The following is a 26,893-nucleotide window of genomic DNA, read 5'->3' as shown; positions in this document are numbered from 1 at the left end:
TTTTTTATTTCTGTTGTGACTTTGCACCGATGTTGCACAGGCAATGTGGATAAGTGTTAGCACCTTAGCCTGAATCAAAGCAGTTGCACCAAACTATACTGAAGGTCACTGTCTTCTTCACCAACCATGGAGTCACCAAAAAAGAAAAAAAAAGAAGAAAGAAAAAGACAGTTTCACTTAGCATTTCCTTGATGAAGCAATAAAAATTGTTTTCATGGAACACCATTTATACTTTGGCATTTTCTCAAAAATAAACAAAGAAAGCCTGTCAGGAAAACAACTGATACCTGATACCTTTGATAAAATTCAAACTTAGAAGCAAAAATTAGAATTCTGGAAAAACTGCATCCACTACTGTAAGCTTAACAGTTTTCTAATACTTAAAATCTGTTCTGATGAGAATAAGATATTTTTGATACTGTATAATGAAATATGTCAACATTTTGAAGACCTGCACAACTCAGTGAACCAATATTTTCCAGATGACCAACACATGATGTTATAAAATCATGCATGGGTGAGAGATCCATTCAAAGTGCAAGGCAGAACAATGGATGTTAACATAGCAGAATATGAAAAGTTCACTGATATGGTTTCAAATTTTAGATTGCAATTAACCTTTAAGAAATTACCACTTACTGGGATCTGGTGTAGTATCAAAGTAGAATATCCACACTTATCTGAAGAGACTTTTAAAGCACCCCTTCCTTTATATATCTAAACCCTTATATATCTGTGTGAGATCAGATTTCTTCACATATATCAACCAGAACAACATATAACAGATATAATGCAGAAGCCGATGTAAAAATCCAGTCATCTCTTAAGTCAGACATTAAGGAGATTTGTAAAAATTTAAGACAATGCCAGTCTTCTCATTTTTTTCTTTTGGAAAATATTTTTTATAAAAATATGCTTTTTACGCTAATATGCAATGGGTTTATTATTGTTATTTTTAAGGCTTAATAAATATTTAATTTTTTAAATTTAATTTTTTCTTAGGTTTAATTTCTATTACAGTAAATAACTATAGCCATGATTCACATATACAAAAGGTTTTTGTGGCTTCTATAATTTTTCAGTGTCAAGAGGTCCTGATACCAAAAAGCTGGAGAACCACTGCCTTAGGTTAATTTTCTGGGGTGACATGAATAGTGGAAAATTTATCATAAAACAAAATAATTTTCTCACTATCATTCTAGCAAAGATGAAACACTGTGATCAGGTGTGTGCAGGAACAGCCATCCTCACACACTGAAGAAAGACTGAACTGAGAGACCTTTCCTAAGGGGACTTTGATACATATGAAATTTTTTAGACAAAAAATGTGATGGAAAATTTCAGTCCACAAATATATCCTAAGAATGTAATCAGAAGAATATATTAAGGATTTATCACAGCATTGTTTGTACATTATACTGAAAAACTGCAAACAATTCAAATATTCTTCTTTAGAGGACCGACTAAATTATTGTACATCCACAGAAAGGAAAACTAGGTAGCCTCTTAAAAATGTTGCTAAAAAACTAAATTTATTGGTATGGAAAGATGTCCATGATTTATTAGGTTGAAAAAAATGTCAGGTACAAAATAATATCTATAGTGTGATCGCATTTTTAAAATTTATATATATACATATACACACACACAAGAAATATACACATGCATAGAAAAAGTCTGAAAGAATTTATAGTAGTTTTCTCTGATTGAAAGGCTCACAGGTGATTCTTATATTTTCCTAATACAACTCAAAACATTTTTCTTTCTTTTTTAAGTAAACTCAAATGGTTTTTATAATCAGAAAACATAAAAATATTTTTAAAATCACAAGTCTACAAATTCTATATAATATTCATGAGTAGAGGATCCATACTAGGGTAGGAAGGGGAAAAAAGATGGTATGGGCAGTAGGGGACAGTAACACTAGAACTTATCTGGTGGTCACCTATTTACAAGGAGGAAAAGATGCTGTCAAATCTGTAAGAACCTGGTTAATAGGATAGAATGCTGGATTGAGGCCCAAAGAAGCCTAGAGAAAGGTTACTTAAAAGACCCCAATTTGTTAGAGCATGTAAGGCAGATGATTGTGGATGCTGATGAAGGTGGGGCAAAGAACCATCAAGTAGAAAGAAATTATTAGAAAAGGAAAAGAGGAGGTGGAAAACAGACACATTATTCATGCTGAAAAGCCAAATTTCGGTTATCTAGAAACTTCCTACTGACCAATTATGACAGGCACTTGCTACACTGCCGTTTGACATCATGGCTGCTCTCTCTTTCCATTTGGTAACTGTGTTTCTGACGCACCAGGATCTTTTCATTTATAGTACTTGTTAATCATCAGACAGCAAACACAGATGGCACCAGTCAGGTCTGCCCAGCTTTGCTGCTGAAGCCAGAGCTAGCTCCCAGGAAAGCTTGTGCACCCTCTGCTGGTCAGCTCCACACCAGGACAAGAGGGTCTGTGACCAAAGGAGGAAACTTCCCAAATCACAGGGATTCACCTTTGTGTTCTCCAGCTAATTTCAGTGGAGTCTGGGAGCCATTTCCTCAAACTGCCACCTAAAGGAGACAATTTCAGACTAAAACAATGCCTTCCTTCGTTACATCAAAGAAAAACATTGTGAAAACTAAAGAGCAGTGACAAAATGTTTCATCAAAAGCATTTTAAGTTCAAATGATTTCACCTTATTAATAATTAAATAAAGGTGTTCAGCTGACTGCAACATTTAACATGACTATAAAGTCCATTAGAGTTTACTCTGGTTGAAAACCTGAGAATCACTGAAACAGATAATATTTGTATAGATTTTATAACTTAGAAAATTTCTCACATTCGTTTTCACACCTAATCCTCAGTACAATCCTGTAGGCAAGGGAAGAAGGCAGGAAAAGCATTGCCGTCATCATTACTGTACAGATGCGGGAGCCGAGGCTCAAACAGGTTACAAAGCCGACTTGGGCACACAGCCACAAGAGCCCACTCTCCAAGCAAGCTCCTGACTCCAAATTCCGTGTTCTACTCAGTACACTATTCTATCTTAGCTGCTGATCCATAAGGGGTTTTCCAAAGAGTTGGTGTGTGTTTTAGGCAGAAGGGTAAAGGTTTCTACAATACATGTTTCTATAATACATCCCACTTTTGTTTCAAATATCACCTAAATTTTAGATGCTGAATGCTACATCTGAGGGGTTTGCATTGTGGGCAGTGCTCTTCCCAAAAAGAACATCAGTTTAACAAAGGAAGTGGAAGTGGGAATCTTAATAAGGAATCTACTGAAGACCAAATAAGTTAAGCTCAGAATTTTTCTTTTCTTTTTTTTTTGGAGACAGAGTTTTGCTTGCCCCTGCTAGACCACAGTGGTGTCATTGTAGCTCACTGGAACCTCAAACTCTTGGGCTCAAGTGATCATCCTGTCTCAGCTTCCTAAGCAGCTGGGACTACAGGTGTGCGCCAACATGACTGGCTAATTTTTCTATTTTTTGTAGAGATAGGGTCTCACTCTTGCTCAGGCTGTTCTCGAACTTCTGAGCTCAAGAAATCCTCTTGCCTCAACCTCAGAATTTCTATGTGTGGCATGTTTATGCCAAAAAAAAGTATATCCTGTCAGGCTTTGTAGCTTCTGCATTCATTCAGCCAGTACTACCCTACATACAAAGCATGAAACTGGGTTGAGAATTCTCAAGTTCTGGTCTTGCTTTCCCTTGAATCTTTACAATCTTGATGATTCCCCCTTATGAACAAAGCATTATGGATATGGTTTTGTTCAAGTGCCAAGCTAAAAATCAGTATGCTGAAGGAGAAGAGAGATGCAGTGAAATTCAGCTATCATCAGAGATCCCCAAAACTAAAGAGCTAAGTAGTATTAATAAATAGAAGCAAGCAAATAGTGTTTGCTTTGTGCCAGGAATTACTCTAAAGCCTTTATATATGTTGACTTGGGAGGCCTTTTAGTCCTCCCAAGAATCCATGTTACAGATAAGGAAAATGAGGCATGAAAAGGTAAGTAATTCTAGCTAACTTAAGGTAACCAGAGTTACACATCTAATAAGGAGTGAGGCTGAGATATGAACCCAGGCAGGCTGGTACCTGAATTCACATTCTTAACCACTAAGCTGTGCTACCCCCAGACAGTGGCATCTACTATATTCCTGTTGCATTTTAAAGTTATAAAGTATACTTTTAATTTCAGGAAAGTTTTAGATTTACAGAAAAGTTGTAGATAGTACTGAGTTCCCATATATCCAACATAGTTTCCCTTACTATTAAAATCTTACATTATTATGGTATATTTGTTACAGTTAATAACTCAATAGTAATACATTATAAACTTAAGTGCACACTTTATTCAGATTTCCTTCATTTTTACCTAATGTCCTTTTTCTCTCCCAGGATCCCATCCAGAATTCCACATTACATTTAGTGATCATGTCTTCTTGGGCTCCTCTTGGTTCTGAAAGTTTCTCAGACTTTGTTTTTGAAGACTCTGACAGTTTTGAGGAATACTGGTCAGGTATCTTATAGACTATCTCTCAATTAATATCTATCAAATGTTTTTCTCATGATTAGATTAAGGATATGGTTTCTATGGAAAAAAACCACAAAGGTAGAGTACTATTCTTATCACATCATAGCAAGGGTACCTGCTATCAACATGACCATCACTGTTGATGTTAAACTTGATCAGCTGGCTGAGGTAGGGTTTGACAGGTTTCTCCGCTGTAAAGTAACCCCCCCTTCACACTGTGCTCTACACTAGAGGTCATACTAATATCTCCCCCCCTAATCCATTACCACATGGATCACGCTAGCCTCACCTCTGGCTTATCTATAACCTTCCACTCCAACAGTAAGACATGTGGTTCCTATCACCACCATCAAGTTATTAACTATTCTCTTTCAGTATACATGCATAGTGGTCTCAGGATTGTCAACCCACACCTCTGTGGGAAACATTATCAACTACAGTACAGTGCTTATGTACAGTTCCTATTGCCTTTAGTCTTAGAGTCTCATTTCCAAAGTTATTCAGGTCAGCACCTTTTCCCTGGCCCCTTTCAGTGAGGTTATTGCATACATTTGTAATACAGTTAGATTCTTTTGTCACAGTCTGCATTCCATCCTGGAATTTCTACTCCTCCTAAATTATTTTTAAAATTTTGCATACATTAAGATTCATACTTTGCACCATACAGCTCTATGGGTTTAACAAATGCATAGTGTCATATACCCACCGTTACAGTATCATACAAAATAGTCTCACCACCCTAAAAAAAAAAAAAATCCCCATGTGACCTAATTCATCCACTCCCTCCCCCAGAGTTCCTGTTTCTGTTACATTTTCCTAACAGAGAATGTACTTGATATCATTGTTTCTCATCCTTTCCCCTTACCACGTGTTCACATTTATAAACACATGTGAACTCACTTCAATCCTGAGTATGTCCACGTAGCAGATGATTGAATGAAACTCAGAGAGAGTAAGTGGCTTGGTCAAGATCATAGTAAGTGGAGGTGCTGACACTAGAACTTGTACCTTTTAACTCCTGGTATGATGCTCTTTCCACTACATAATTCTTCCTTCTTTTCAGCAGGGAGGAGCATGGTTGTGCAGAGACACAAGAAGAAGAGGAAGGAGTGGTGGTAAGTGATCATTCAAACCATATCTTATATTAACAGAAGCTTTTACACTGAAAATATGAAAAAGTAGAATTTTAGTTCTAGAAATTGGGTGAACTTGACACTCCCAAAACCTTTCTGCAATGTAATACCCCCAAATAACTCAATGAATACATTTTAAAAAAATCTTAGGCCAGGTGCAGTGGCTCACCCCTGTAATCCTAGCACTTCGGGAGGCTGAGGCAGGAGGATTGCTTGAGGCCAGGAGTTCAAAGACCAGTAGTCTGAGCAAAAGTGAAAGCCTTTCTCTCCAGAAAAAAACAAAAAAAGGTTAAAACTAGTTGGGCGTGGTGGCATGAGTAGGGAGGCTGAGGCAGGAGGATCACTTGAGCCCAGGAGTTGGAGGTTGCAGTAAGCTATAATGATGCCATTGCACTATAGCACAGGTGACAGAGTGAGACCCTATCTCAAAAAATATATGTATATACACATGTGTATATATCTCTTGTTAAACATATCAGCCAGCAAGAGCCAGCAAGAAAGTGAAGTTCCCAGAGACTAAAAGCTAGCAAAATGTACAGAGCTAAATGAGCACTAAAGCCAGCAGCTGCCCAAAGCCTACAATGTATAAATGTATAAAATGTATAATGTATAAAGTTTATAAAAAACAAAGCGTATCACAAAAATTTATCTAAATAAATTCAAGTTTAGTTTAGTGAATTTATATGATTCATCACATCAGATTAAAGGAAAAAAAATCATATAATCACCTCAACAGATATAGAAAAAGCATTTTGATAAAATTCAACATCCATTCATGATTAACACATTAACTGCCATGTGAGTTGTATTTAACTCATGCTAGTTTTGAGCCAGGGGATTTAAGTTTTTTGAAAGTTATTTATTTTTATTAATTTTGTGATTTCCTACTGATTTAAAGAATAAAGGAAGACTAAATTTGCATCTATGCTAAAAGTACTTAGCTGCTGATAATAGGTTCTATACAATAGGTTATTTTTTATAGTCCATTCATTCATTCAACATACATATGCATTAACCACATTTGGGGGCAGGGTACTAAGTACACAGAATATATTACTGCTCAGTTTCTGTCCAGGCTAGTTTAGAAGACAAACAAATGACAATTTTAATATAGTGCCACAACTATATGCAAAGTAACATGGAAGTACACACAAGGCTACTAAGCTGGAGGGGTCAGGAAAAGGGTCTGAGCTGTGATACCTGGGATGAGTCTTGAGACAAATAGATAAAAGAAGGAGAGGAAGGGAGCTCCAGATAAAAAAAAAATCTAAAGTGTAAAGGCACAATGGCTTGAGAAACTGGGCAAACATGTCAGAATCACAAGAGTAAACAGGAGGGGCCGGGCGCGGTGGCTCACGCCTGTAATCCTAGCACTCTGGGAGGCCGAGGTGGGCGGATCGTTTGAGCTCAGGAGTTCGAGACCAGCCTGAGCAAGAGCGAGACCCCATCTCTACTAAAAATAGAAAGAAATTATATAGACAGCTAAATATATATATAGAAAAAAAAATTAGCCGGGCATGGTGGCGCATGCCTGTAGTCCCAGCTACTCGGGAGGCTGAGGCAGTAGGATCACTTGAGTCCAGGAGTTTGAGGTTGCTGTGAGCTAGGCTAACGCCATGGCACTCACTCTAGCCTGGGCAACAGAGTGAGGCTCTGTCTCAAAAAAAAAAAAAAAAAAAAGAGTAAACAGGAGGGATGGCCAAAGAAAACATGGGCAAGATGAAGATAATGGAGTACCTTGTATCTTACCCCCAGAGATTCAGATTTTGTTCTATAAGATACCTGTGGGTCCCTAGGGATTTGTACATGTGGCATCAAGGCTATGAGATTTCTCTAGGAGAAACCTTTATTTTCAATTTGATAAAACTAAAAAAAAAAACCAAAATTTAACAAAAGGGCACTGGATCATGTGACTGACCACCTTTTAATTGAGTCCTGTCACAAGATTTCAGTTCACACATTTGTGTTTAGGAATACACTGCTAAACAAGTGGTACCATTTGTCACTGGTGCAAGTAAATAATAAATAAATGGGGACTGAGGAGGGACATGTGGGGGGAAAATAAATAAATGGGGACTACTATTAATATATGTAAATGATGTTGTTTGTCAAGTGAAGGTCAAATGAAGCCATGATACATAGGACAAAGGAAAGTTCAGCAGAGATTTAAACAAAGAGGTGAGGGCATCGAGTAATCTCTCAAGACAAGGGCAACATGGACAGGCATTTCTGTAAGGAATGTACACCACAAAGAACAGGATACATCCACTCTTAGAGCTCTTTAGGTCCAGCAAAACAGTTTCATGGTCACAATGAATAAGTATTCATTTGAATTTCTTCGTTTTATAATTTGGCTTAATTTAGTTTATAAATGTTTGGGTGTTATAGTTGTATTAAAGATACAACATAAGAAATTTATACCTAGTTTTATATTTGCATATAAGTGACATACTAAAAATATTTTAAGTTCACGATGGAGGCTTCTGGGTATCTACTCAGGTTTGAGAAATTCTGCTATGGGTGACTGGGAGCCACTGAAAGATTGAAACAGGTAAGTGACAGCTTGTGTTTTAGAAAAATCACTCTGGCAGCAGTGTGGAGGGTTGGAATTTAAAGTACCCAAGTAAGGCAGAAAGAGTAGTTAGGAGGCTACTAAATAATGTGATAAAAATGGTGAGGCCCTAAGTTACTTAGATGAAATCAAGAAGAGATGGATAAGAGAATCAGAAGGACTTGGTTGTGGGTAAAGGAAAGCGGGGCATCTAGGATGAGTCTTCCTTGGATGATTTGGTGGTGAGATAAAGAACACAGGAAGGAAGACAAACAAGTGGGAGTCGAAGAGGAAGGAGAAAAGAGAGAGATGATGAATTCAATTCAGCAATGATTTGAATTTCATTTCAGCCAAAGAAAATCCAGTTATCTTTTCTGGGTTCCAGTTTTCTCAGTGACAGCTGCATTCTTGAATTACCAAATTAACTATTGTAGCGCTCTCTAAAAATATACAAAGCACTCTACCGTATGCTGTAAATAAGTCATGAAAAATCAGCAAAAGCTCAGGCCCTGAAGGAAATTCAGCAGGGTTAAAAAGAGATATGGCAAATTTTTACTAAGCACTTAAATTGTGACCCAACAAACTTACCCAGTACAGTAAGTCCTCATTTGTCATCAATAGGTCTTGGCAACTGGGACTTTAAGCAAACTGACATATAACAAAACCAATTTTACCATAGGCTACTTGATATAAATAAGAGTTAAGTTCCTATGGCATATTTCTGGTCACAAAAGCATCATCAAACTTCTAAACAAATACCGAAACACTTGTAATATTAAACACTGAAATAAACATGAGCTATACATACATTTAACATGTGAAAGATTAATAAAAACAAGTAAGATAATTATTTACTCAATTACTCCAGTTCAGAGTTGAGGGTGGCCTGAGTCTATCCCCACAGCTCAGGGCACCAACCCTAGACAGGACGACATTCCCTCTTGCACTCACCTCCACATTCAGACTAGGATGATTTACACTAGCCACTGAACCTAACTTGCAAATGTTTGTAATGTATTAGGAGGAAACCGAGTACCCAGAGAAAACCCACGGAGAACATGCAAACGCCACACAAACAGCAGCCCAATGTGCAATAGAATTTTTCTCATTAAATAACAAAACTACGTCGAACAAAAGAACGTTATTCGAGGACCTGTCTTACTGCACTTTTCGCTCTGCCAGTCAGATGCCATCGCACATTTTCCTTGAGCATCTATGAACAAGAGGTAGCAGCATGTCAAGTCCACGTGGGAGATGCAAAGACCACCCTCAAGGAACTTAACTGCAAAGCAATGAGACACATCTGGTGCATGACTATTAAAAATTTCGTGTTCTGGTTACTTTGAACATACAGGCATAACCAGTTAACAAAGTATATCTTTTACTTAGAGAAATCAACGAGGGATATTTTAGGCAGTCTAATAAGAATGTATGCATTTTGTATTTTATTTTCTATAAGGAAAAAAATGGAGGCAAGAGGAAGGAAAAGGCAGCAATTATCGCAAAACCAGCTACTTTCCCCACAAGCCACACAAGGGTGGGCCTGTGGGAAAGAGTAATTCAATCCTAGTTTGGCAGGCCAAACTAGCATTGAATTGGAAGGCGGCATCTTCCACCACTAACTCATAATATAAAAGCATAGTGTTTATACACCCCAAATGTTCAAGCTTCATCCGCATACACAAAGTCCAACATGCGGCTGAAAGGAAAGCCGCGGGGCGTACCTTCAGCACAAGACGCTGCTTTGGGGGAGGGAGGGTTTTGCAATCGACAGAGCGCCCCTCCCGGCGCCTGGCCAGAGCCTTCCAGAATGAAAGTCAAGGTCTGAGAGGCGTGGAGGTACCCGGGCGGTAACAGACAGATCCCTAAGTGCACAGCACAGACAAGAATCTGAGACCAGGAGGCGGCAGCACAGCGCCCCCACGACACTGCTCCGCGTGCCGCTAGCGGACCCGGAAAAGAGCGCCAGCTGGACGACGCACCCTCCGCGGGACCGGAGGAGGCGGGGCCACGAGGCTGGGACAGGCAGGAGGCGGGGCTGGAGGCGGGGACCCGGCGCGTTTGAGGCGGGACTGGGGCAAGGCCACGCTCCCCGCTGCCTGATGGGAATTGTAGTTCCGAGAAGAAGGTCCTCTTCCTCAGGAGGCACTGGGAACTACATTTCCCGGTGAGGGAGCGGCTCCGGCAGGCCGCGTGGTACTGGAGCGTCGGCCGTCACCAGCCGGAGAGGGTTTGAGAGGCAGGCTGGGAAGTGGGTGTTTTTTCTTTCCCTGTTTTCCGCGTTCTGAGGACGTCAGCTCTCCTTCCCCTTGCTCTGCCGTCAGGTGCCCACCGGTAAAGTTGAGGCCTCGAGGTTCGGAGGGAGCGACTGCTGCCCAGCACGCGAGTGTGGGGCGCGCCCCTTCGGCCCAGCCAACCCAGCGCCCGGCCTGCGCCTCCATGGGCCCGACCCGGAAGCCCAACGTGTGTCACCGGCTGAGTCGTAGGGCGCTGGGCAGCTTTTCGCGCGACGCAGGCGTGGTGCAGAGGACGAACCTAAGCATTCTGCGGGCGCTGGTGTGCCAGGTGACCGCCCGCCGGCCAGGGGCGGGAGGAAGGGCAGCGGGGAGTTTGGTGGCCAAGCCTCCTGCTGGGATGCAGTTTTTACGCGCCGGGGCCCCATTTTTTAAGGGTCACATGTGCTGGGGAGGTTGATGCCAACCCTGAACATGGGGGATTAGTAAATAGGTGTTATAGGGCTGTCAGATGCTTTTAGTTTTAAGCTTCTTACATCTTCCTGCAAACAGTCATTCTAAAAGTCGGTCATACCATTAAACTAAACCGTGAGAGCAGAGTGAGGAAGAATTCAAAATAACGTTTTTAAATAACGTGCGATAAGTTACTTTGAAAACTGTAAATTTAACTATCCAACTTAAAATTGGTACACAGTAGAAGCGTATGGGTTCTTTCCTAAACCAAAATTCCTTGTGTCTTTCAGGAAAGTACTAAATTTAAGAATGTTTGGACAACTCATTCCAAGTCACCTATAGCCTATGAGAGAGGAAGAATATATTTTGACAATTATCGGTGCTGTATCAGCAGGTAACTTTAGTGATAAATTTTGCTGTAATTCACCTCACTGTTCATCTTAACTGTAATTTTTATATTAAATAGAAACACATGCCTACATTAGTGCTTAGTGAAATAGGAGAATGGAAAAATGGATCCAGAATAAGACTATGTAATAAAATGGGTGTAATTTAATAATCTTGTTAAATGTAAAGTTTCAGTTTTCATCTTTGTAAATACCAGTTTAAAGCAAAACTACTTTATAGTGCAGGCAAAATGATAGATTACTCAAAGTACTGTTTATTATTTATTCTACTTAAAAGACACCCGAGTAAAGAAAGCTAGTTACCAAATAATTAGATGATGCTTTGGAGAAGAATTTCTGTGTTTTGTTTTGGAAGTACTTGCCTTCTTTTTTTTTTTTCTTTTAGAGAAAATTTTTTAAACAGGTCCATATATAGATTCAAAATATTTAACAGTCACCCTTATCCACAACTGTCCAATGTGCGTCTTAGGGAAAAGCCACAACGAAACTCCATGTACACGTTACTGAGATTCAAAAACTATCAAGATTTGCCAGACTTGCTTTTTCATTTCCCTGATGACTAGTGATGTTGGGCATCTTTTCCTGTGCATGTTGTCCATTTTTATGTTTTCTTTAGAGAAATACCTGGTTAGATCCTTTGCCTATATTTAAATTGGGTTTATCTTTTTATTACTGAATCCTTTATGTACTTTATATATAAGTCCCTTATCAGATACATGATTTGCAAATACCGTTTCCCATTGTGTGGATTGTCTTTTTGATGGTACTTTCTTGACAGTATTGTTTGAAGCACAAAAAGGCTGATTTTGATAAAGTCCAGTTTATCTAGTTTTTCTTTATTTGCTCGTGCTTTGGGTATCATAGTTAAAAATTCATTTCAGGCTGAACACGGTGGCTCACGATATACTCCCAGCACTTTGGGAGGCTGAAGTGGGAGGATCACTTGAGGCCAGGAGTTTGAGACCAGCTTGGGCAACATAGTGAGACCCTATCTCTACAAAACATTTAAAAAAAATAATTAGCTGGGCATAGTGGTGTGTGCCTGTAGTCCTAGCTGCTAGGGAAGCTGAGGTGGGAGGATTGCTTGAAGCCCAGGAATTTGAGGTTGCAGTGAGCTATCATCACAACATTGCACTCCAGGTTAGGTGACAAAGCGAAACCCTGTCTCTTAAAAAAAAAGTATCCATTGCAAACTCTGAGGTCAGGAAGATTTGCCTCTATGTTTTCTTTTAAAAGTTTATGGTTTTGGTTATTATATTTAGGTGGTTGGTCCATTTTCAGTTAACTTTTATACATGGTTTATAAGGATCCAGTTCTATTCTTTTGCATGTGGTTATCCAGTTGTCCTGGCACCACTTGTTGAAAAAAACTATTCTTTCTTCATTGCAAGGCCTTGCCACCCTTGTTGAAAATAAGTTGACCCTAGGCACTTGATTTTACTTCTGGATTCTCAAGTCTATTCCATTGATCTGTATGTCTGTCCTTATGTCAATACCACATTGTCTTGATTATGGTTGCTCTGTATTGCTGTCATTTCTTCCTTAAATATTTGGTACAACTCAACCATTGAAACCATCCGGGCCTGGCACTTCTGTTTTGGAACGTTATTCAATATTGATTCCATTTCTTTAATAGATACAGGCTTATTCAGGTTATCGTTTCTCCTTGGGTGAATTTTGGTAGATTGTGTCTTTCAAGGAATTGCCCATTTCATCTAAGTTATCAAATTTCTGAGCATAGAATTGTTCATTATATTCGTTTATTATCCTTTTTATGTCTGTGGGATCATGGGATTTTTAAATGGCGTCTCTTTAATTTCTCATATTAGTAATTTGTGTTGTCTTCTATTTTTCTTTTCCTGGCTAAAGGTTTATCAACTTAATGATCTTTTCAAAAAAACAACTTTTGGTTTAGTTGATTTTTCTCTATTGATTTTTGGTTTTTGATTTTGTTAATTTCTGACCTAATTTTTATTATTTCTTTTCTTACGCTTACTGTGGATTTAATTTCTTCTTCTGTTTCTAGTTTCCTAAAGTAGAAGCTTAGATTATTGATTTTAGGTCTTTCTCCTTTTCTAATATATGCACTTAATTCTGTACATTTTCCTCTAAGCACAGCTTTTGTTGCAGCCCACAAATGTTGATATGTTGTGTATTCATTTTCATTTAGTTCAAAATATTTTTAAATTTCTCTTGAAACTTTCTCTTTGACCAATGTGTTATTTAGAAATATGTTGTTCAATCTCCAAATATTTTGGGATTTTCCAGTTATCATTCTGTTATTAATTTCTAGTTTAACTCCATTGTGATCTGAGAGCATATTTTATATTATTTCTGGTCTTTTACGTTTGTTAAGGTGTATTTTATGGCCCAGAATGTGGTCTGTCTTGGTGAATGTTTCACGTAAGCTTGAGAAGAATGTGTTCTGCTGTTGTTGGATGCAGTATTCTATACATGCCAGTTAGATCCAGTTGATTAATGATACTGTTAAGTTCCAGTATATCCTTACTGACTTTCTGCCAGCTGTATCTGTCAATTACTGGTAGAGGGGTGTTGAAGTATGACAAAGCCTCATATTTTGACAGTTGTTATGTCTTCTTGCGGAATAGACCCCTTTATCGTTATGTAGTGCCCCTCTTTACCCCTGATAATTTTCCTTGTTAAATTCTGCTTTGTCTGAAATTAGTATAGCTTGTTCAGCTTTGTTTTGTTTAACATTTGCATGGTGTTATCTTTCTCTATTCCTTTACTTTTAATCCATCTGTGTCTTTATATTTAATTTATAAAGTGGGTTTCTTGTAGATAACATGTAGTTGGTCTTACAATTTTATTCACTCTAATAGTCTCTGTCTTTTTTAGGTATATTTAGACCATTCCCATTGAAAATGATAATTGATATGGCTGGTTTAATATCTACCATATTTATAACTATTTTCTATTCATTGCCCTTGTTCTTTTTTTATTGTGTTCTTTTCTGCCTTCTCTGGTTTTAACTGAGCATTTTATGTAATTCCATTTTCTCTCTGCTTTTAACATACACTTTTAAAAAATTTTAGTGGTTACCTTAGAGCTTGCAATATGCATTTACAACTAATCTAAGTTCACTTTCAAAGAACACTATAGCTCTTCATCGGTTGTGCAGGTACTTTATTTAACAAGAGTATTCCTAATTCCTCCCTCTCCTCTTTTATAACATAGCTGTCATTCATTTTACTCAACTGCTGTGATCACCGAATACCTTATTACTATTACTATTTTGGACAAAATTTAATGTTAAATCAGGAAAGTATAAAAAATAAGGGATTTTGTTTTACCTTCATTTATTCCTTCTGTAATAACTTTGCATTGTTTATGTAGATCTAAGCTTTTGAGCCAAGGCTCTCGAGCTGGTGGTGGGAGTCTATAGCACACCTCTCTCTGAGTGACTACCCTGTTCTAAAAGCTGAGTACTTAGGGTTGAGGGAATACTAACTTCAGATCTGCTCAATTTGCCTCTCTCAGTGTGAAACCACTGCTTTATAAAGAGGGACAAGGCCAGTCAAGGCCGCAGTATTTTCAGCTGTGCCACACCGAAGGTAGAACCTCCATCCTATGAATGGGGGCTGGGTGAAAGTGGGGAGTCCCACCTCTTGACTACACTCACCCAGGACTCAGCCTGAGCAGTAGGCAGTGCCCCTCCCTCACCCCTCATGATGACCCTCTGAGTGGAGGCTGTGCTGAAAGGGAGCTGCACCAATCTGGAGTGATGTTTTCATCTTCCTGAGCTGGGAATGGGGAGGGAGGGAGCGAGCCCTGGTTCAAACACTACAGACTCTCACTATTCTTACTGATCTGTAGTAGGTTTTCTTGAATAAATGTTTCCTCATGCTGTATGTCCCCAGGACCATTTCTAGAGACTTTAAATGGTTGTCCTTTTATAATGTTCACCAGTTTTGCTGAAGAGTGTGTTCACAGAGTTTTTCATGCTGTCGTACTGGAAGTGGAAATGTGGACTGTTAGGTCCAGAGCTGAGAGAGAGACACACCCGAAGTCTCATGTGCAACAAAATGCTATTTATTTTGAGCATCTGGGTGCAGATGGGTGGAGGTGAAAACGTGTCAAGAGAAAAGGGGAGAGCCTTGGGTTTTATAGAGGGTTTTTTCGGGGAAAGTAAGTGGGCCAGAACAGCCGTTTGTAATTAATTCTTTTGCAAATAACCAACTCCTGAGGCCCCTGCCCCAGTCACATCCATCCTTCAGCTCTGGCGTCATTCTTATCAGGAGAGCAAGGGAAGGATAGCCTCCTCTCTGTCAGGGAGGGAAGGGGAAGGAATGCTGGCTGCAGCTGTCTTGTTAGATCTACAAGTCTGGGGACTCCTGCGGCTTGTTTTACAAGCCTAAGTTTTTTATTAACCATAGATACTTTCTGGGTTCCCACCTGGAACAAACCAAACATGGACATTTTCTTATATTATTATAATGTCATTGTCACACCTAGCAAAATTATCAGTAACTCTTTTTTTTTTTTGAGACAAGGTGTATGTTGCCCAGGCTGATTTCAGCAATAAATTTTGGTATCATTTAATATCCAGTTCATAACTTCCCCAATTTGGAGGTACCTGCTTTAATTAAACATTTTTTAAAATTAGAGAAGCGACATTAATTAGTGTTACAATGGTAAATGGTAGTATCTGGAGTTCTTTAACATCCAGGGTGTTGTTAGAATCACATATGAGGTTGCATTCATTCCTGTGAAATTGTGAAATTCTGTTTGGTTTAAACCTTTGAATGAATGAGAGAACATCAAAAGTGAATAAAACTGTCACCCTGAAAAATTGTTTCTCTTTCAAACAATAATTTAATTTTAAAATTCATCGGTTAAAAAAAGAAAACTTTTTTGTTTTGAGACATAATCTTGCTCTGTCATCCAGGCTAGAGTGCAGTTTCATCAGCATAGCTCTCTGTAACCCCAAACTCTTGGGCTCAAGTGATCCTCCTGCCTCAGCCTCCTGAGTAGCTGTGACTATAAGCATGTGCTACCACGCATAGGTTAAAAAAAAAAAAAAAAAAGGGAATATTTATGATCACATCTAAGTAGTAATCAAAGAAGTATAAATTAAGAGACTATTTTTCACATCAAAGATAATAGTGTTCAATATTGGCAGAAGTATAAACTTATTCAACAGTTCTGTAAAATAATTTGGGCGTAAGAAAACCATAAAAGGTATTTCCTTTTTTACCCACTAATTTTTATTCAAAAGTAATGGGACCCTTTTTATCTAGTAATTTTCATTTTAAATATCAGAACGAAAGTTTATGAACTTGATGGAATTCAACCGAGGTATTCATAGTATAAATGTTCAGGGGTAAAGAAAGAATTCTATATGATCCAATTTTGGAAAACAGTATCCAAGTCACATATATATAAAGAAAAACTAGTAGAAAATGAGCCAAAATGTTAATAATGTTTATTTTTGGCAGCTTATTAAAGTGTCATAAACTACTTTAATCTTATTATATTTTTCAGATTTTTTTCTATTAATGTATATTATGGATTATGTGGTCAGAAAAAAATGTTAACATTTAGTGAAGAGGAAAGCAAATGACAAATTGTATTTTGATATTCCAAATCTCTGCATAAAAAGTCTTTCAAACCTGAATAAATACTGTCTCAGTTATCAAGAAGAATAATTATTTTCTTTTTTCCCAGTGTTGCATCAGAGCCAAGAAAACTTTATGAAATGCCAAAATGTTCCAAATCAGAAAAAATAGAGGATGCTTTATTGTGGGAATGCCCAGTGGTAAGATTTGTTTTTAGAGCATTTGTTTCCCAGAGCACTCTGAGCCTAAAACAACTGGTTATTGTTAATATCTTGTAGAAAGGAATACACTTTACTATTTTAGTGATTCCTGAATCTTTTAAGCAATCGAGAGGAGAGTTTATCTTTTGATTATTATTTTTCCTCGTGAAATAATTTCTATCTTAAAAAAGTTATGAATGTGTTTTTAAAATTAGATACAGTTTTTTAAATCTTGAAAATTAGAAAAAGTTATAAACTGATTAAAACTTTTATAAGCAATATAAGCTAGTATATAATTATTCTTAGTGTTTAAGAGATCATTCCACTTAATATAGTGAATAAAAAGCATTTAGAGCAACAATTATGTTACATGGCTCTTTGAAAATTAAATTCTTATGAGTTTCTTACATGCATGTTGTTAAGAAAATAATACGATAAAAATAAAATAATAAGGTCAGGCATGGTGGCTCATGCCTGTAATCCTAGCACTATGGGAGGCCGAGACAGGCGGATTGTTTAAGCTCGGGAGTTCGAGACCACCCTGAGCAACAGCAAGACCCCGTCTCTACTAAAAAAAAAAATAGAAAGAAATTAGCTGGACAGCTGAAAATATATATATATGTATATATATATATATATATATATATATAAAAAAAAAAATTGGCTGGGCATGGTGGCGCATGCCTGTAGTCCCAGCTATTCGGGAGGCTGAGGCAGTAAGATCGCTTGAGCCCAGGAGTTTGAGTTTGCTGTGAGCTAGGCTGATGCCATGGCACTCTAGCCCAGGCAACAGAATGAGTCTCTGTCTCAAAAAAAAAATAAAATAAAATAATAGGATAAGCTCATTTCATCAGACCAGCATTGTCCTGGTGTGAATATTTCGATGTTTTAATAGGATATTAACAGGTGTATAGATGCCAAAGGAGTTGAGAGGAATTGGGCTGTGGAAAACTATGTTTGGGACATTCTGAATTTAAAAGATTAAACTTTATAGAATTACTGCTCAGAGCCTTTAATAGTAATAGTACTTACAACAATACTAATGTCCATGATGATTGTCAAACCATTTTCCCAAACTCTCTTGATCATAGAACTTCCTTTTTTGAGAATTATTTCTAAATACAGATTGAGCATCCCTAATCTAAAAATCTAAAATCCAGAATGCTCCAAAATACAAAACTTTCTGAACTCCAACATGACACCACAAGTGGAAAATTCCACACCTGTCCTCATGTTTTGCAGTCAAAATATAGTAAAAACTTTTTCTCCATGCACAAAATAATTAAAAATATTATATGAAATTGCCCTCAGGCTATGTGTATAACACGTATATAAAAATGAATTTTGTGCTATGACTTAGGTCCCCTCCCCAAGATATCTTACATATATGCAAATATTCCAAAATCTGAAAATATCTGAAATCCAAAAAGCTTCTGGTCCCAAGCATTTTGGATAAAGGACACTCAACCTGCATGAGTTCTCTATGGGATCAGGGTTCTAAGAAATCCACTTAGGAAATACTAAGACAGATTAATCACGTCTTTGAATCTGGTTGGTCGTTCTTTAGGAAAAACAGAACTCAAAATATGTGACCAAAAATAATGTTTAAAGTATAATCTCTTATAGGTTATACTCTAAATTTCTGTTAGAATTTTTTTTTCCGCCCCCAGGCTGTTTTACATAAAATTGTAGTTTTCTGGAGCTGCTGCTTTCTTTTTTCCCCGGATACTTATTGTCTGCTCACAGAAGGCTCTTTTTTAAAAACTAGAAAACTATAAGTCTGTGTTTTCTTCCTCATCTCCTTATTGAAAAGCTAAAAATAACTGTTGTGCCTCTAGTAATTTAAAGCCTTTTAATCCATTTTCATCAGGGTGGGTACATGGAGGGGAAAATGGCAGATTTCTGAATTGAGAAAGGTTTTAATACACTAATACAAAACTCCCAAAGTTTAGAGCAGTCTTGCAAAAAATAAAGTTTTTAGTAACCTAACTCCTATCCTTACTCCTCTTGTAAACATTTTGTTCTCATTTGAAGTGAAGCAAGATTTTCCGTTAAGAAAAACTAAGAAGCATATTGTAATGTTGTTAACATACTGATGTGAGACTACTTTTAAATTAGTTCTGTTCTTTTCTAAGACAATATATGAAATACAACTTTTTAAGAAAGTAGTTCAAACCTATTATATATGCTGCTTCAAATTTTTTAATAAATAAGATGCAAATAGTACATTTTTTTACAACTTTAAAATCTCTATGAAATGATTCTTACATAAGACATTGTAGGGCCTGGCATGGTAGCTCATGCGTGTAATCCCAGGAATGTGGGAGGCCGAGATAGGAGGATCACTTGAGGCCAGGAGATCGAGACCAGCCTGGGCAACGTAGCAAGACCCCATCGCTACAAAATATTTAAAAATTAGCCAGGCGTGGTGGTGTGTGCCTATATTTCCAACTAACTAGGGAGGCTGAGGCAGGAGGATCACTTGAGCCCAGGAATTTGAGGTTACAGTGAGCTATGATTGTGCCACTGTACTCCAGCCTGGGCAATAGAGTGAGACCCTATCTCTGTTGAAAAAAAAAAGACACTGTAGAATAGAAGTATTTACATCATTGCCTGTGAATTCAGTGTAAGATTTCCAGAGGTAATAAGCTTAAAAAAAAAACCAAAATACAAGCAAAAATTTATTTTTTTTCTCTAACATTTGAAAGAGAAGACAAATTTTTAAGGAGCATTTATAAAATAAATATGCCTTTACTCATTTGTATTCACTTTTTGACCTAAGCAAATACTAGATTAATTTCAACTTCTCTAATCTCAACTTTTTCTAAGAACTACCTTTTTATTCTACATACCAAAGTAGAAACATTTGCTTTTTCTTTTCTTCCTGCATTAGACTTCTACTTGTGATAACTCCATAGTGACAGAAGCACCCAAGCAGCTATCCTTTCATTTTTCTAGGGTAATTCATTAGTGACATAAGTCATTTTTAAAACCAGGTCTATCTTCTGTTCTTTAGCTTCTTTGATTCTGAATTCTAGCTTTTCATTTGAGGTTAGATCATAACCACAATGAATAATGGGGTAATTTGCACTTTGCCATTTTGACTTCCATCTGAAGGAAAACAAGTCTTGTAGTAAAGAAAAAAGGGGACAATGTGAATGTCTATTCTAGCTGAGGATTCTTAATTACAATGCTATTATAAATGATTTTAAGAGCTGTTGTTATTGTATGAGCAAAATCACTGTTAACACTCCTACTATTGTTATGATTGGCTAATATTTGAATACTTAATAATAAATAATAACAAATACTAATAAATTACTTTAGGCAATAAGTGCTTTGTGTGAATAAACTCAGTAAGTTAGTATGAAAATAATTACCTGCAATCTTATCTTTCCTTGTGTTCATTCTCTATTTGTACATTTAATATTTCTTCTTTGGTTTACTTATTTGACTATTTAAGTATTTACCTATTTTCTTTGGACATTGATTACTGCAAATTGTTCATGGCCAGTTTCATTTTTACATCTCATTTCTTTTTTTTAGGGGGAAGTACTTCCCAATCGGTCTGATTATAAGTCCTCACTCATAGCACTGACTGCTCATAATTGGCTACTTCGTATATCAGCAACTACAGGAAAAGTCCTTGAGAAAATATATCTTGCTTCTTATTGCAAATTCAGGTATTAACTGTGAGTTTACTATTCAAGATTGTATGATAAAAATTTGAAACTTGTGGCCCAGGAAATTTTAAGTTTCCCTCTATCCCCACCCCAGTTTTCCAGTGTATATACTCAGATCTAAATTTATAAACCTTTTCTCTTTTTCTCCTCTTATGATTACATTTGAAGATCTGAGGATAGAGACCTTCTATCATTTATTTTTATATCCCTAATAAGTAAATAACCTAAAGTGGTTGGCAGATAAACTTTAAAAAAAAAAAATTCCCTGTTTTATTCCTTCTACAAAAACAGAAGAAAATACAGGTACATGCCTTTAGTCCCAAATAGTATTTTCTATACAGGATGTACTTTCTGTCGGGTTTTCCTGAAGACTAACCTATTTCAGTTAAATTATCTGCCTCGTACAACCCAAGAACTGTTATTTTAACTAAATTTGATACAAATTTTTGAAGTGAATTTGTGCATGGAAAGTGTGAAAGTAACATTTTTAGTGCTTTTTATATTATAGCTTCCATTTTAAAGTAGAAATGGGGTTATTTTATTTTCTAAGTTTTGAGTAGTCATAGATCAAAAACAATTTTTATTCATCAAGACTCTAGGAAGATTAAAATTTTTATGTGTGTATATATTTTTTTAAAATAGGGATAGATCCATATAGGGATATGGGGAAGATTATTTTAGCTATTTATTTTTTTTAAATAGATTACTTTGCTTTTATAATTTAACTTAAAACTGTTTACTTATAAAATATCTGTGATATTTCGATTTTAAGTATAAGGAAACTGACACAAATGAATAAACTTCCCTTCATTCTTTTAAGATACCTGAGCTGGGACACTCCTCAAGAAGTCATTGCAGTCAAATCAGCTCAGAACAAAGGCTCAGCAGCGGCCCGGCAGGTATGTGTCTTTAAACATTCAATAAAATGAAGAATGTATTTCCATAGACACTTGTCTGCAGATTTGTCATGAAAGAACAAATCAGTGATCTTTGATTTCTAAATCATGTTATAAAAGTTGCTAGCTAGATTTTTTTTTTCGTGAAGCATGTTATTAAAATGATTTTCACCAGTAAAAATGATTTCACACCTGTACTCCCAGCTACTTGGAAGGCTGAGGCAGAAGATTTACTCAAGACCAGCCTGGGCAACACAGCAAGACTCCATCTCAAAAAAAAAAACCCAAAGATTTTCTCTCTTTTTTTAAAAAAATTACCCAGGATTTACTATACTTTATAAAGTAGAGCCTAGAAATTTGCATCAAGAAACTTATTTTAGACCAGGCGCAGTGGCTCAGACCTGTAATCCGAGCACTCTGAGAGGCCAGGGTGAGAGGATCGCTTGAGCTCATGAGACCAGCCTGAGCAAGAGCAAGACCCTAGTCCCAGCTTGAGGTTGAGGTGGAGAATCACTTGAGCCCAGGAGTTTGAGGTTGCTGTGAGCTAGGCTGATGCCACAGCGCTCTAGCCCAGGCAACAAAGTGAGACTTTGTCTCAAAAAAAATAAAAATTAAAAAAAACAAAACAACTTATTTTAGCTGGGCATGGTGGTGCACACCTGTAGTCCCACCTCCTTGGGAGGCTGAGGCGGGAGGATTGCTTGAATCCAGGAGTTCAAGGTTATAGTGAGCTACAGTGATGCCACTGAACTCCAGCCTGGGCAGCAGAGCAAGATCTTGTCTCTTGAAAAGAAAAGAAAAGAAATTTATTTTATTCCTGTTGGTGACTTATGGGGAAATACTATAGAAAGCATTTATTGAGCACTTTAAAAAAAATAAATACAGACTGCTATTAGAGGTTTTCTATTTCTTCATACTTCAAGGCATCTAGAAAAACAAACGCTTATTTTCCATCTCCTCTTGGCAGAACCTATGTTCTAGTTCTTTATCATTTTTAACTTGTTAGCGTTTTCTCAGTATTATAAAACAGCCAAGCACTGTTCTGAGTCCTTTATCTGTATCAACTTCTTTAATCTTCAGCACACCCCTTATGGTAGTTAGTATTATTATCCCATTTTACAGATGAAGAGAATGAGACCCAGAGAGGTTAAATAACTTACCCAAAGTTATAATGCTGGTAAGGGGTAGAAACTACACTCAAATTCAGACAACCTAGTTCCAGAGTCCTTGCTCTTATGTACTATACCATACTACCCTTTCTTGAAATTTTTGTAACACTGACTGGCAGGTAAAGTTTATATAGAATTCTAGGGTGCTTTTTAAGAAAAAAAAAATTAAGTAGTTTCTCTAATTTTACCTTACTTAGGTAAACACATAAAGCATTTCCTTGTTAACCCTCCAGTGTATTCCCATCCACTCTGGGCCAGTAAACTGCTTTTCCTTCCTCTCTCATCTCCCTTGTCTGTTCTTTCTGTATCCTACTGAAGCCAAGTGAACTATTTTTTGGCTATTTCTACTTACTTCTTATGGTTATCTAAATATTTTTCTACCCTTTTACTGTATCCTCTCTAGCCTCATTAATAACATAACTGCATGCTTTTTATTGGAATTTCCTCACCCTTTTCCTGATTTACTAAGTATGACAATCTAAGAAAAAGAGATGCTTTCTCTCTATTAATATTTCTCTCCTTATACTCTCACTATATTGCCCTCTCCACTTTGGTAAAGGAAAAATCACAAAAATGAAGTAATATAGCAAAGTAGCAAAACATTTTATGAAAGCTGGTGCAGTGGTTCACACCTGTAATTCCAGAACTTTGGGAGGCCAAGGCAGGAGGATCATTTGAGGCCAGGAGTTCGAGGCTGCAGTGAGCTATGATGATGCCACTGCACTCCAGCCTGGGTGGCAGAATGAGACCTTGTCTCAAAAAAACATTTTATGAGAATTCTAAAAGTATCTTGTCTAATGTACATTTGTTAAGAATTTAAATTTCTAAAGAGCAAAAACTGAAGTCTAATTCTATAGAGTACCATATATAAATGTTTTCATTTACTGTCATGTAGTAATATTGATAAAAGTCTTGTCAGTATTTCTGCATTCTAGACCACTTTCCCACAATCTCTAGCCAATAACCAGTAGCTCTTGGTTGGGATATACAAACTATACCTTTCCTCTGGGTTTTAGGAATAAGGAGGGAGCCTGATTTACATCTTGAAGATCTTAGTTTAATAAAAATTTATCCCTTTCAAAGGGAGAATCCTTTGGGCTTTAAACATTATAATCTATTTTTTTGTTTGTTGTTTGTTTGTTTTGTAACTTTTAGTTATGGCAGTTTTGATTGGTGGTCTTGATGTCCCAGCTTCAAAGGTTCTATTGAGGCAGAGACTGGCTGTGATGGGGCAGACTCCTTTGCCTACCACAAATTGAGGAAATTCCCTTGAAGCCTGTACTGAAGAAGTACAATAGATTATTTTACATTTTGTAGTGGAAAGAAATTCACTGGATCTTGTTCTTCAAAGTAAGGGAGCTATCCTCTTGAAGCAGAGACATCACTCAAACTTTCATTGTTGATATTTTTTCTCATTTCCTATAGAAGTGTCAGTGCAACACTAGTTTCAAACAATGTTACTATGATAACTGTTTTTCAGTTAGCCTTTTTATTGCTAGAATTCCAGTTTACACTATAAACGCATGGTATTTTGTTGCTAAGAAATCTTTACTGTTATGTTTATTTTTGTAGATTTGTGTGTGTGTTTATCGCATGTGTCTGAAGGATTGAAGGTTTAGTGGACATAGTTGAATGTGTTTGCCTTCCTGTTTAAGTAACTTTGCAGTCTTTCCTTCTAGGCAGGCGTTCAACAACCTATTCTGCTGTACCTTGCAGTGTTTCGAGTTCTGCCTTTTTCTCTTGTAGGGATTCTAGAGATCAACAAAAAGGTAAGAACTCATTTTTTATTTAATTGCAATATTAGTTTTATTGACAATAATACGTAATGTTACCATTTAATTATTTATTAGGTGTTTTGATTGGGAATGTTCTCTTGATTGTAAAAGTTCGCTGACCTGGTTTATTTTGTAACACAATACGTGAAGAACATTTGACTTGGGAAGAGAGCTAATTATACCTCAACCTTTCTGCATGTTTTTATGCCTCTCAAGTGGGTAGTGTTGGATGCCTGTGGTCATTAACAAACTATTTTATAAAATAACAAAATAAGTAAGGTATTTTTTTAGAGGGAATATTCTAAAGCTTGTTAAAAATGATCATTAAAGGAAGATGAAAAGTTTCAACAAAACATCTCATTTTGGCTGGGCATGGTGGCTCACGCCTATAATCCTAGCACTCTGGGAGTCCGAGGCGGGAGGGTCGTTTGAGCTCAGGAGTTCAAGACCAGCCTGAGCAAGAGCAAGACTCCGTCTCTACTAAAAATAGAAAGAAATTAGCTGGACAACTAAAAATATATAGAAAAAATTAGCCGGCCTGGTGGCACATGCCTGTAATTCCAGCTACTCGGGAGGCTGAGGCAGGAGGATTGCTTGAGTCCAGGAGTTTGAGGTTGCCGTGAGCTAGGCTGATGCCACAGCACTCTAGCCCGGGCAACAGAGTGAGACTCTCTCAAAAAAAAAAAAAGAAAAGAAAAGTCTCATTTTCATGGCAAAGTGTAGATCTAAAACTTGCTTTAAGATATGTAAACAAGTCTTATAATTAAATATGTGAATTTTCCAACTCACTTAGTTTTGGGTTTGGTTTTGGCTATTGTTCTTGATGTACATCACAGTTACACGGAAGGAAAGAAGGGGCAAATTTCCCTTCCGTAAAAGAATCAATAGCATTCTACTTTAAAAAAAATTGTTACTTACTCTGAATGAATAGTTATTTATTGGGCTATTCTAATAGTCTTTAATTAAGCACCTGAAATATTGTAGAGGAGAAGATCTTGAGGGCCCACTAATGTTCATTAGCAATCAAGTTGAATGTATTAAAATTTTATATTATGTAAGAATAATATACTAAACTGCATGAAGGCTGAAGAGTAATATTAGGTATGTTAACCAAGTTTTAAAACAGTGGCTACTTTATAATAGCACTCATTTAAAAATATGTTTGAATTATACAAGTCCTTCTTTTCAAATTTGGGAACCAGGATCAGTGAATTAAAAAGTCATGAGCTAGTCAACATGAAGGCAAACCATAATTATCCTTCTAAGAGATGTCAAAGAAGTACAACTCATAATTTAATCGTTCTCTTTGTGCTTGTGGATTAAGTAATTACATATGCTTATTACAGTTACAACAGGAATGAGCACTTAGCAAAGTCATAAGTTGTTTCTATTTATTCCTATATGTTCAGGGTAATTATCTGAGATTGGTTTTGATTATGGTTACTTGGGATTGAAATATATCTTTCACTTAACATGCATAAGACTATACAAGGGCCAGGTTTAGAATGTATAATATAATACTTTAAGCTATTAATTGAGGTGGTAAATCACTAAGCAACCTATTTTGAGTAGAAATAAAACATTTTCACCTTATTTCTAGTTGTTCTTTTATTGCTATGATATTTACCTATGTTGGCTTTTGTTCAATATTAAAATAGGCAAAGAATCAAGTTCTTATCTGTGAGTGGAAACATGACGGGATTCAGTGCATAGAACAGAAACAGAAAGGGGACAAACATGGCCGGGCACAGTGGCTCAGGCCTGTAATCCTAGCACTCTGAGAGGCTGAGGTGGGAGGATCGCTTTAGGCCATGAGTTTGAGACCAGCCTGAGCAAGAGTGAGACCCCCGTCTCTACAAAAAATACAAAAAATTGGCTGGGCATGGTGGCACGTGCCTGTAGTTCTAGCTTCTCAGGACTGAGGCAGAAGGATTGCTTTAGCCCAGGCGTTTGAGGTTGCAGTGAGATATGATGACACCACTGCACTCTAGCCTGGGCGATAGAGCAAGGCCCTGTCTCAGAAAAAAGAAAAAAAAGGGGACAAACAATGAGCCAATAAGTGTCCTTGTAGGTGTTTGTTTTTTAACATGTTTGGATTTTTTTTTTTTTTTTTTTTTTTTTTTTTGAGACAGAGTCTCGCTTTGTTGCCCAGGCTAGAGTGAGTGCCGTGGCATCAGCCTAGCTCACAGCAACCTCAAACTCCTGGGCTTAAGCGATCCTACCGCCTCAGCCTCCCGAGTAGCTGGGACTACAGGCATGTGCCACCATGCCCGGCTAATTTTTTT

General features: G+C 37.1%; 2 protein-coding genes across 3 annotated transcripts in view; one reads left to right on the top strand and one right to left on the bottom strand.

Moving 5' to 3' along the window:
* METTL8 (methyltransferase 8, tRNA N3-cytidine) overlaps nt 1-10,132 on the bottom strand; it is a 73,835-nt gene extending 63,703 nt beyond the window's left edge. Inside the window, exon 1 of the mRNA XM_069471313.1 lies at nt 9,938-10,132. The gene's annotated coding sequence lies outside the window, so the exon portion shown is untranslated. The remainder of the gene's footprint in view (nt 1-9,937) is intronic.
* Nucleotides 10,133-10,652: 520 nt separating this feature from the next.
* DCAF17 (DDB1 and CUL4 associated factor 17) overlaps nt 10,653-26,893 on the top strand; it is a 39,593-nt gene continuing 23,352 nt past the window's right edge. For both annotated transcript variants that reach the window (XM_069471286.1, XM_069471275.1), the window contains exons 1-6: nt 10,653-10,778; nt 11,191-11,294; nt 16,995-17,085; nt 20,632-20,768; nt 21,589-21,667; nt 24,513-24,602. In XM_069471286.1, coding sequence (XP_069327387.1) covers nt 10,653-10,778; nt 11,191-11,294; nt 16,995-17,085; nt 20,632-20,768; nt 21,589-21,667; nt 24,513-24,602 — 627 coding nt within the window. The remainder of the gene's footprint in view (nt 10,779-11,190; nt 11,295-16,994; nt 17,086-20,631; nt 20,769-21,588; nt 21,668-24,512; nt 24,603-26,893) is intronic.

Source organism: Eulemur rufifrons, chromosome 1, assembly GCF_041146395.1.
Source record: "Eulemur rufifrons isolate Redbay chromosome 1, OSU_ERuf_1, whole genome shotgun sequence".
In the NCBI taxonomy this organism is placed as follows: Eukaryota; Metazoa; Chordata; class Mammalia; order Primates; family Lemuridae; genus Eulemur; species Eulemur rufifrons.
The sequence above is the reverse complement of the archived record's forward strand: the minus strand, read 5'-3'. Positions and strand labels throughout refer to the sequence as shown.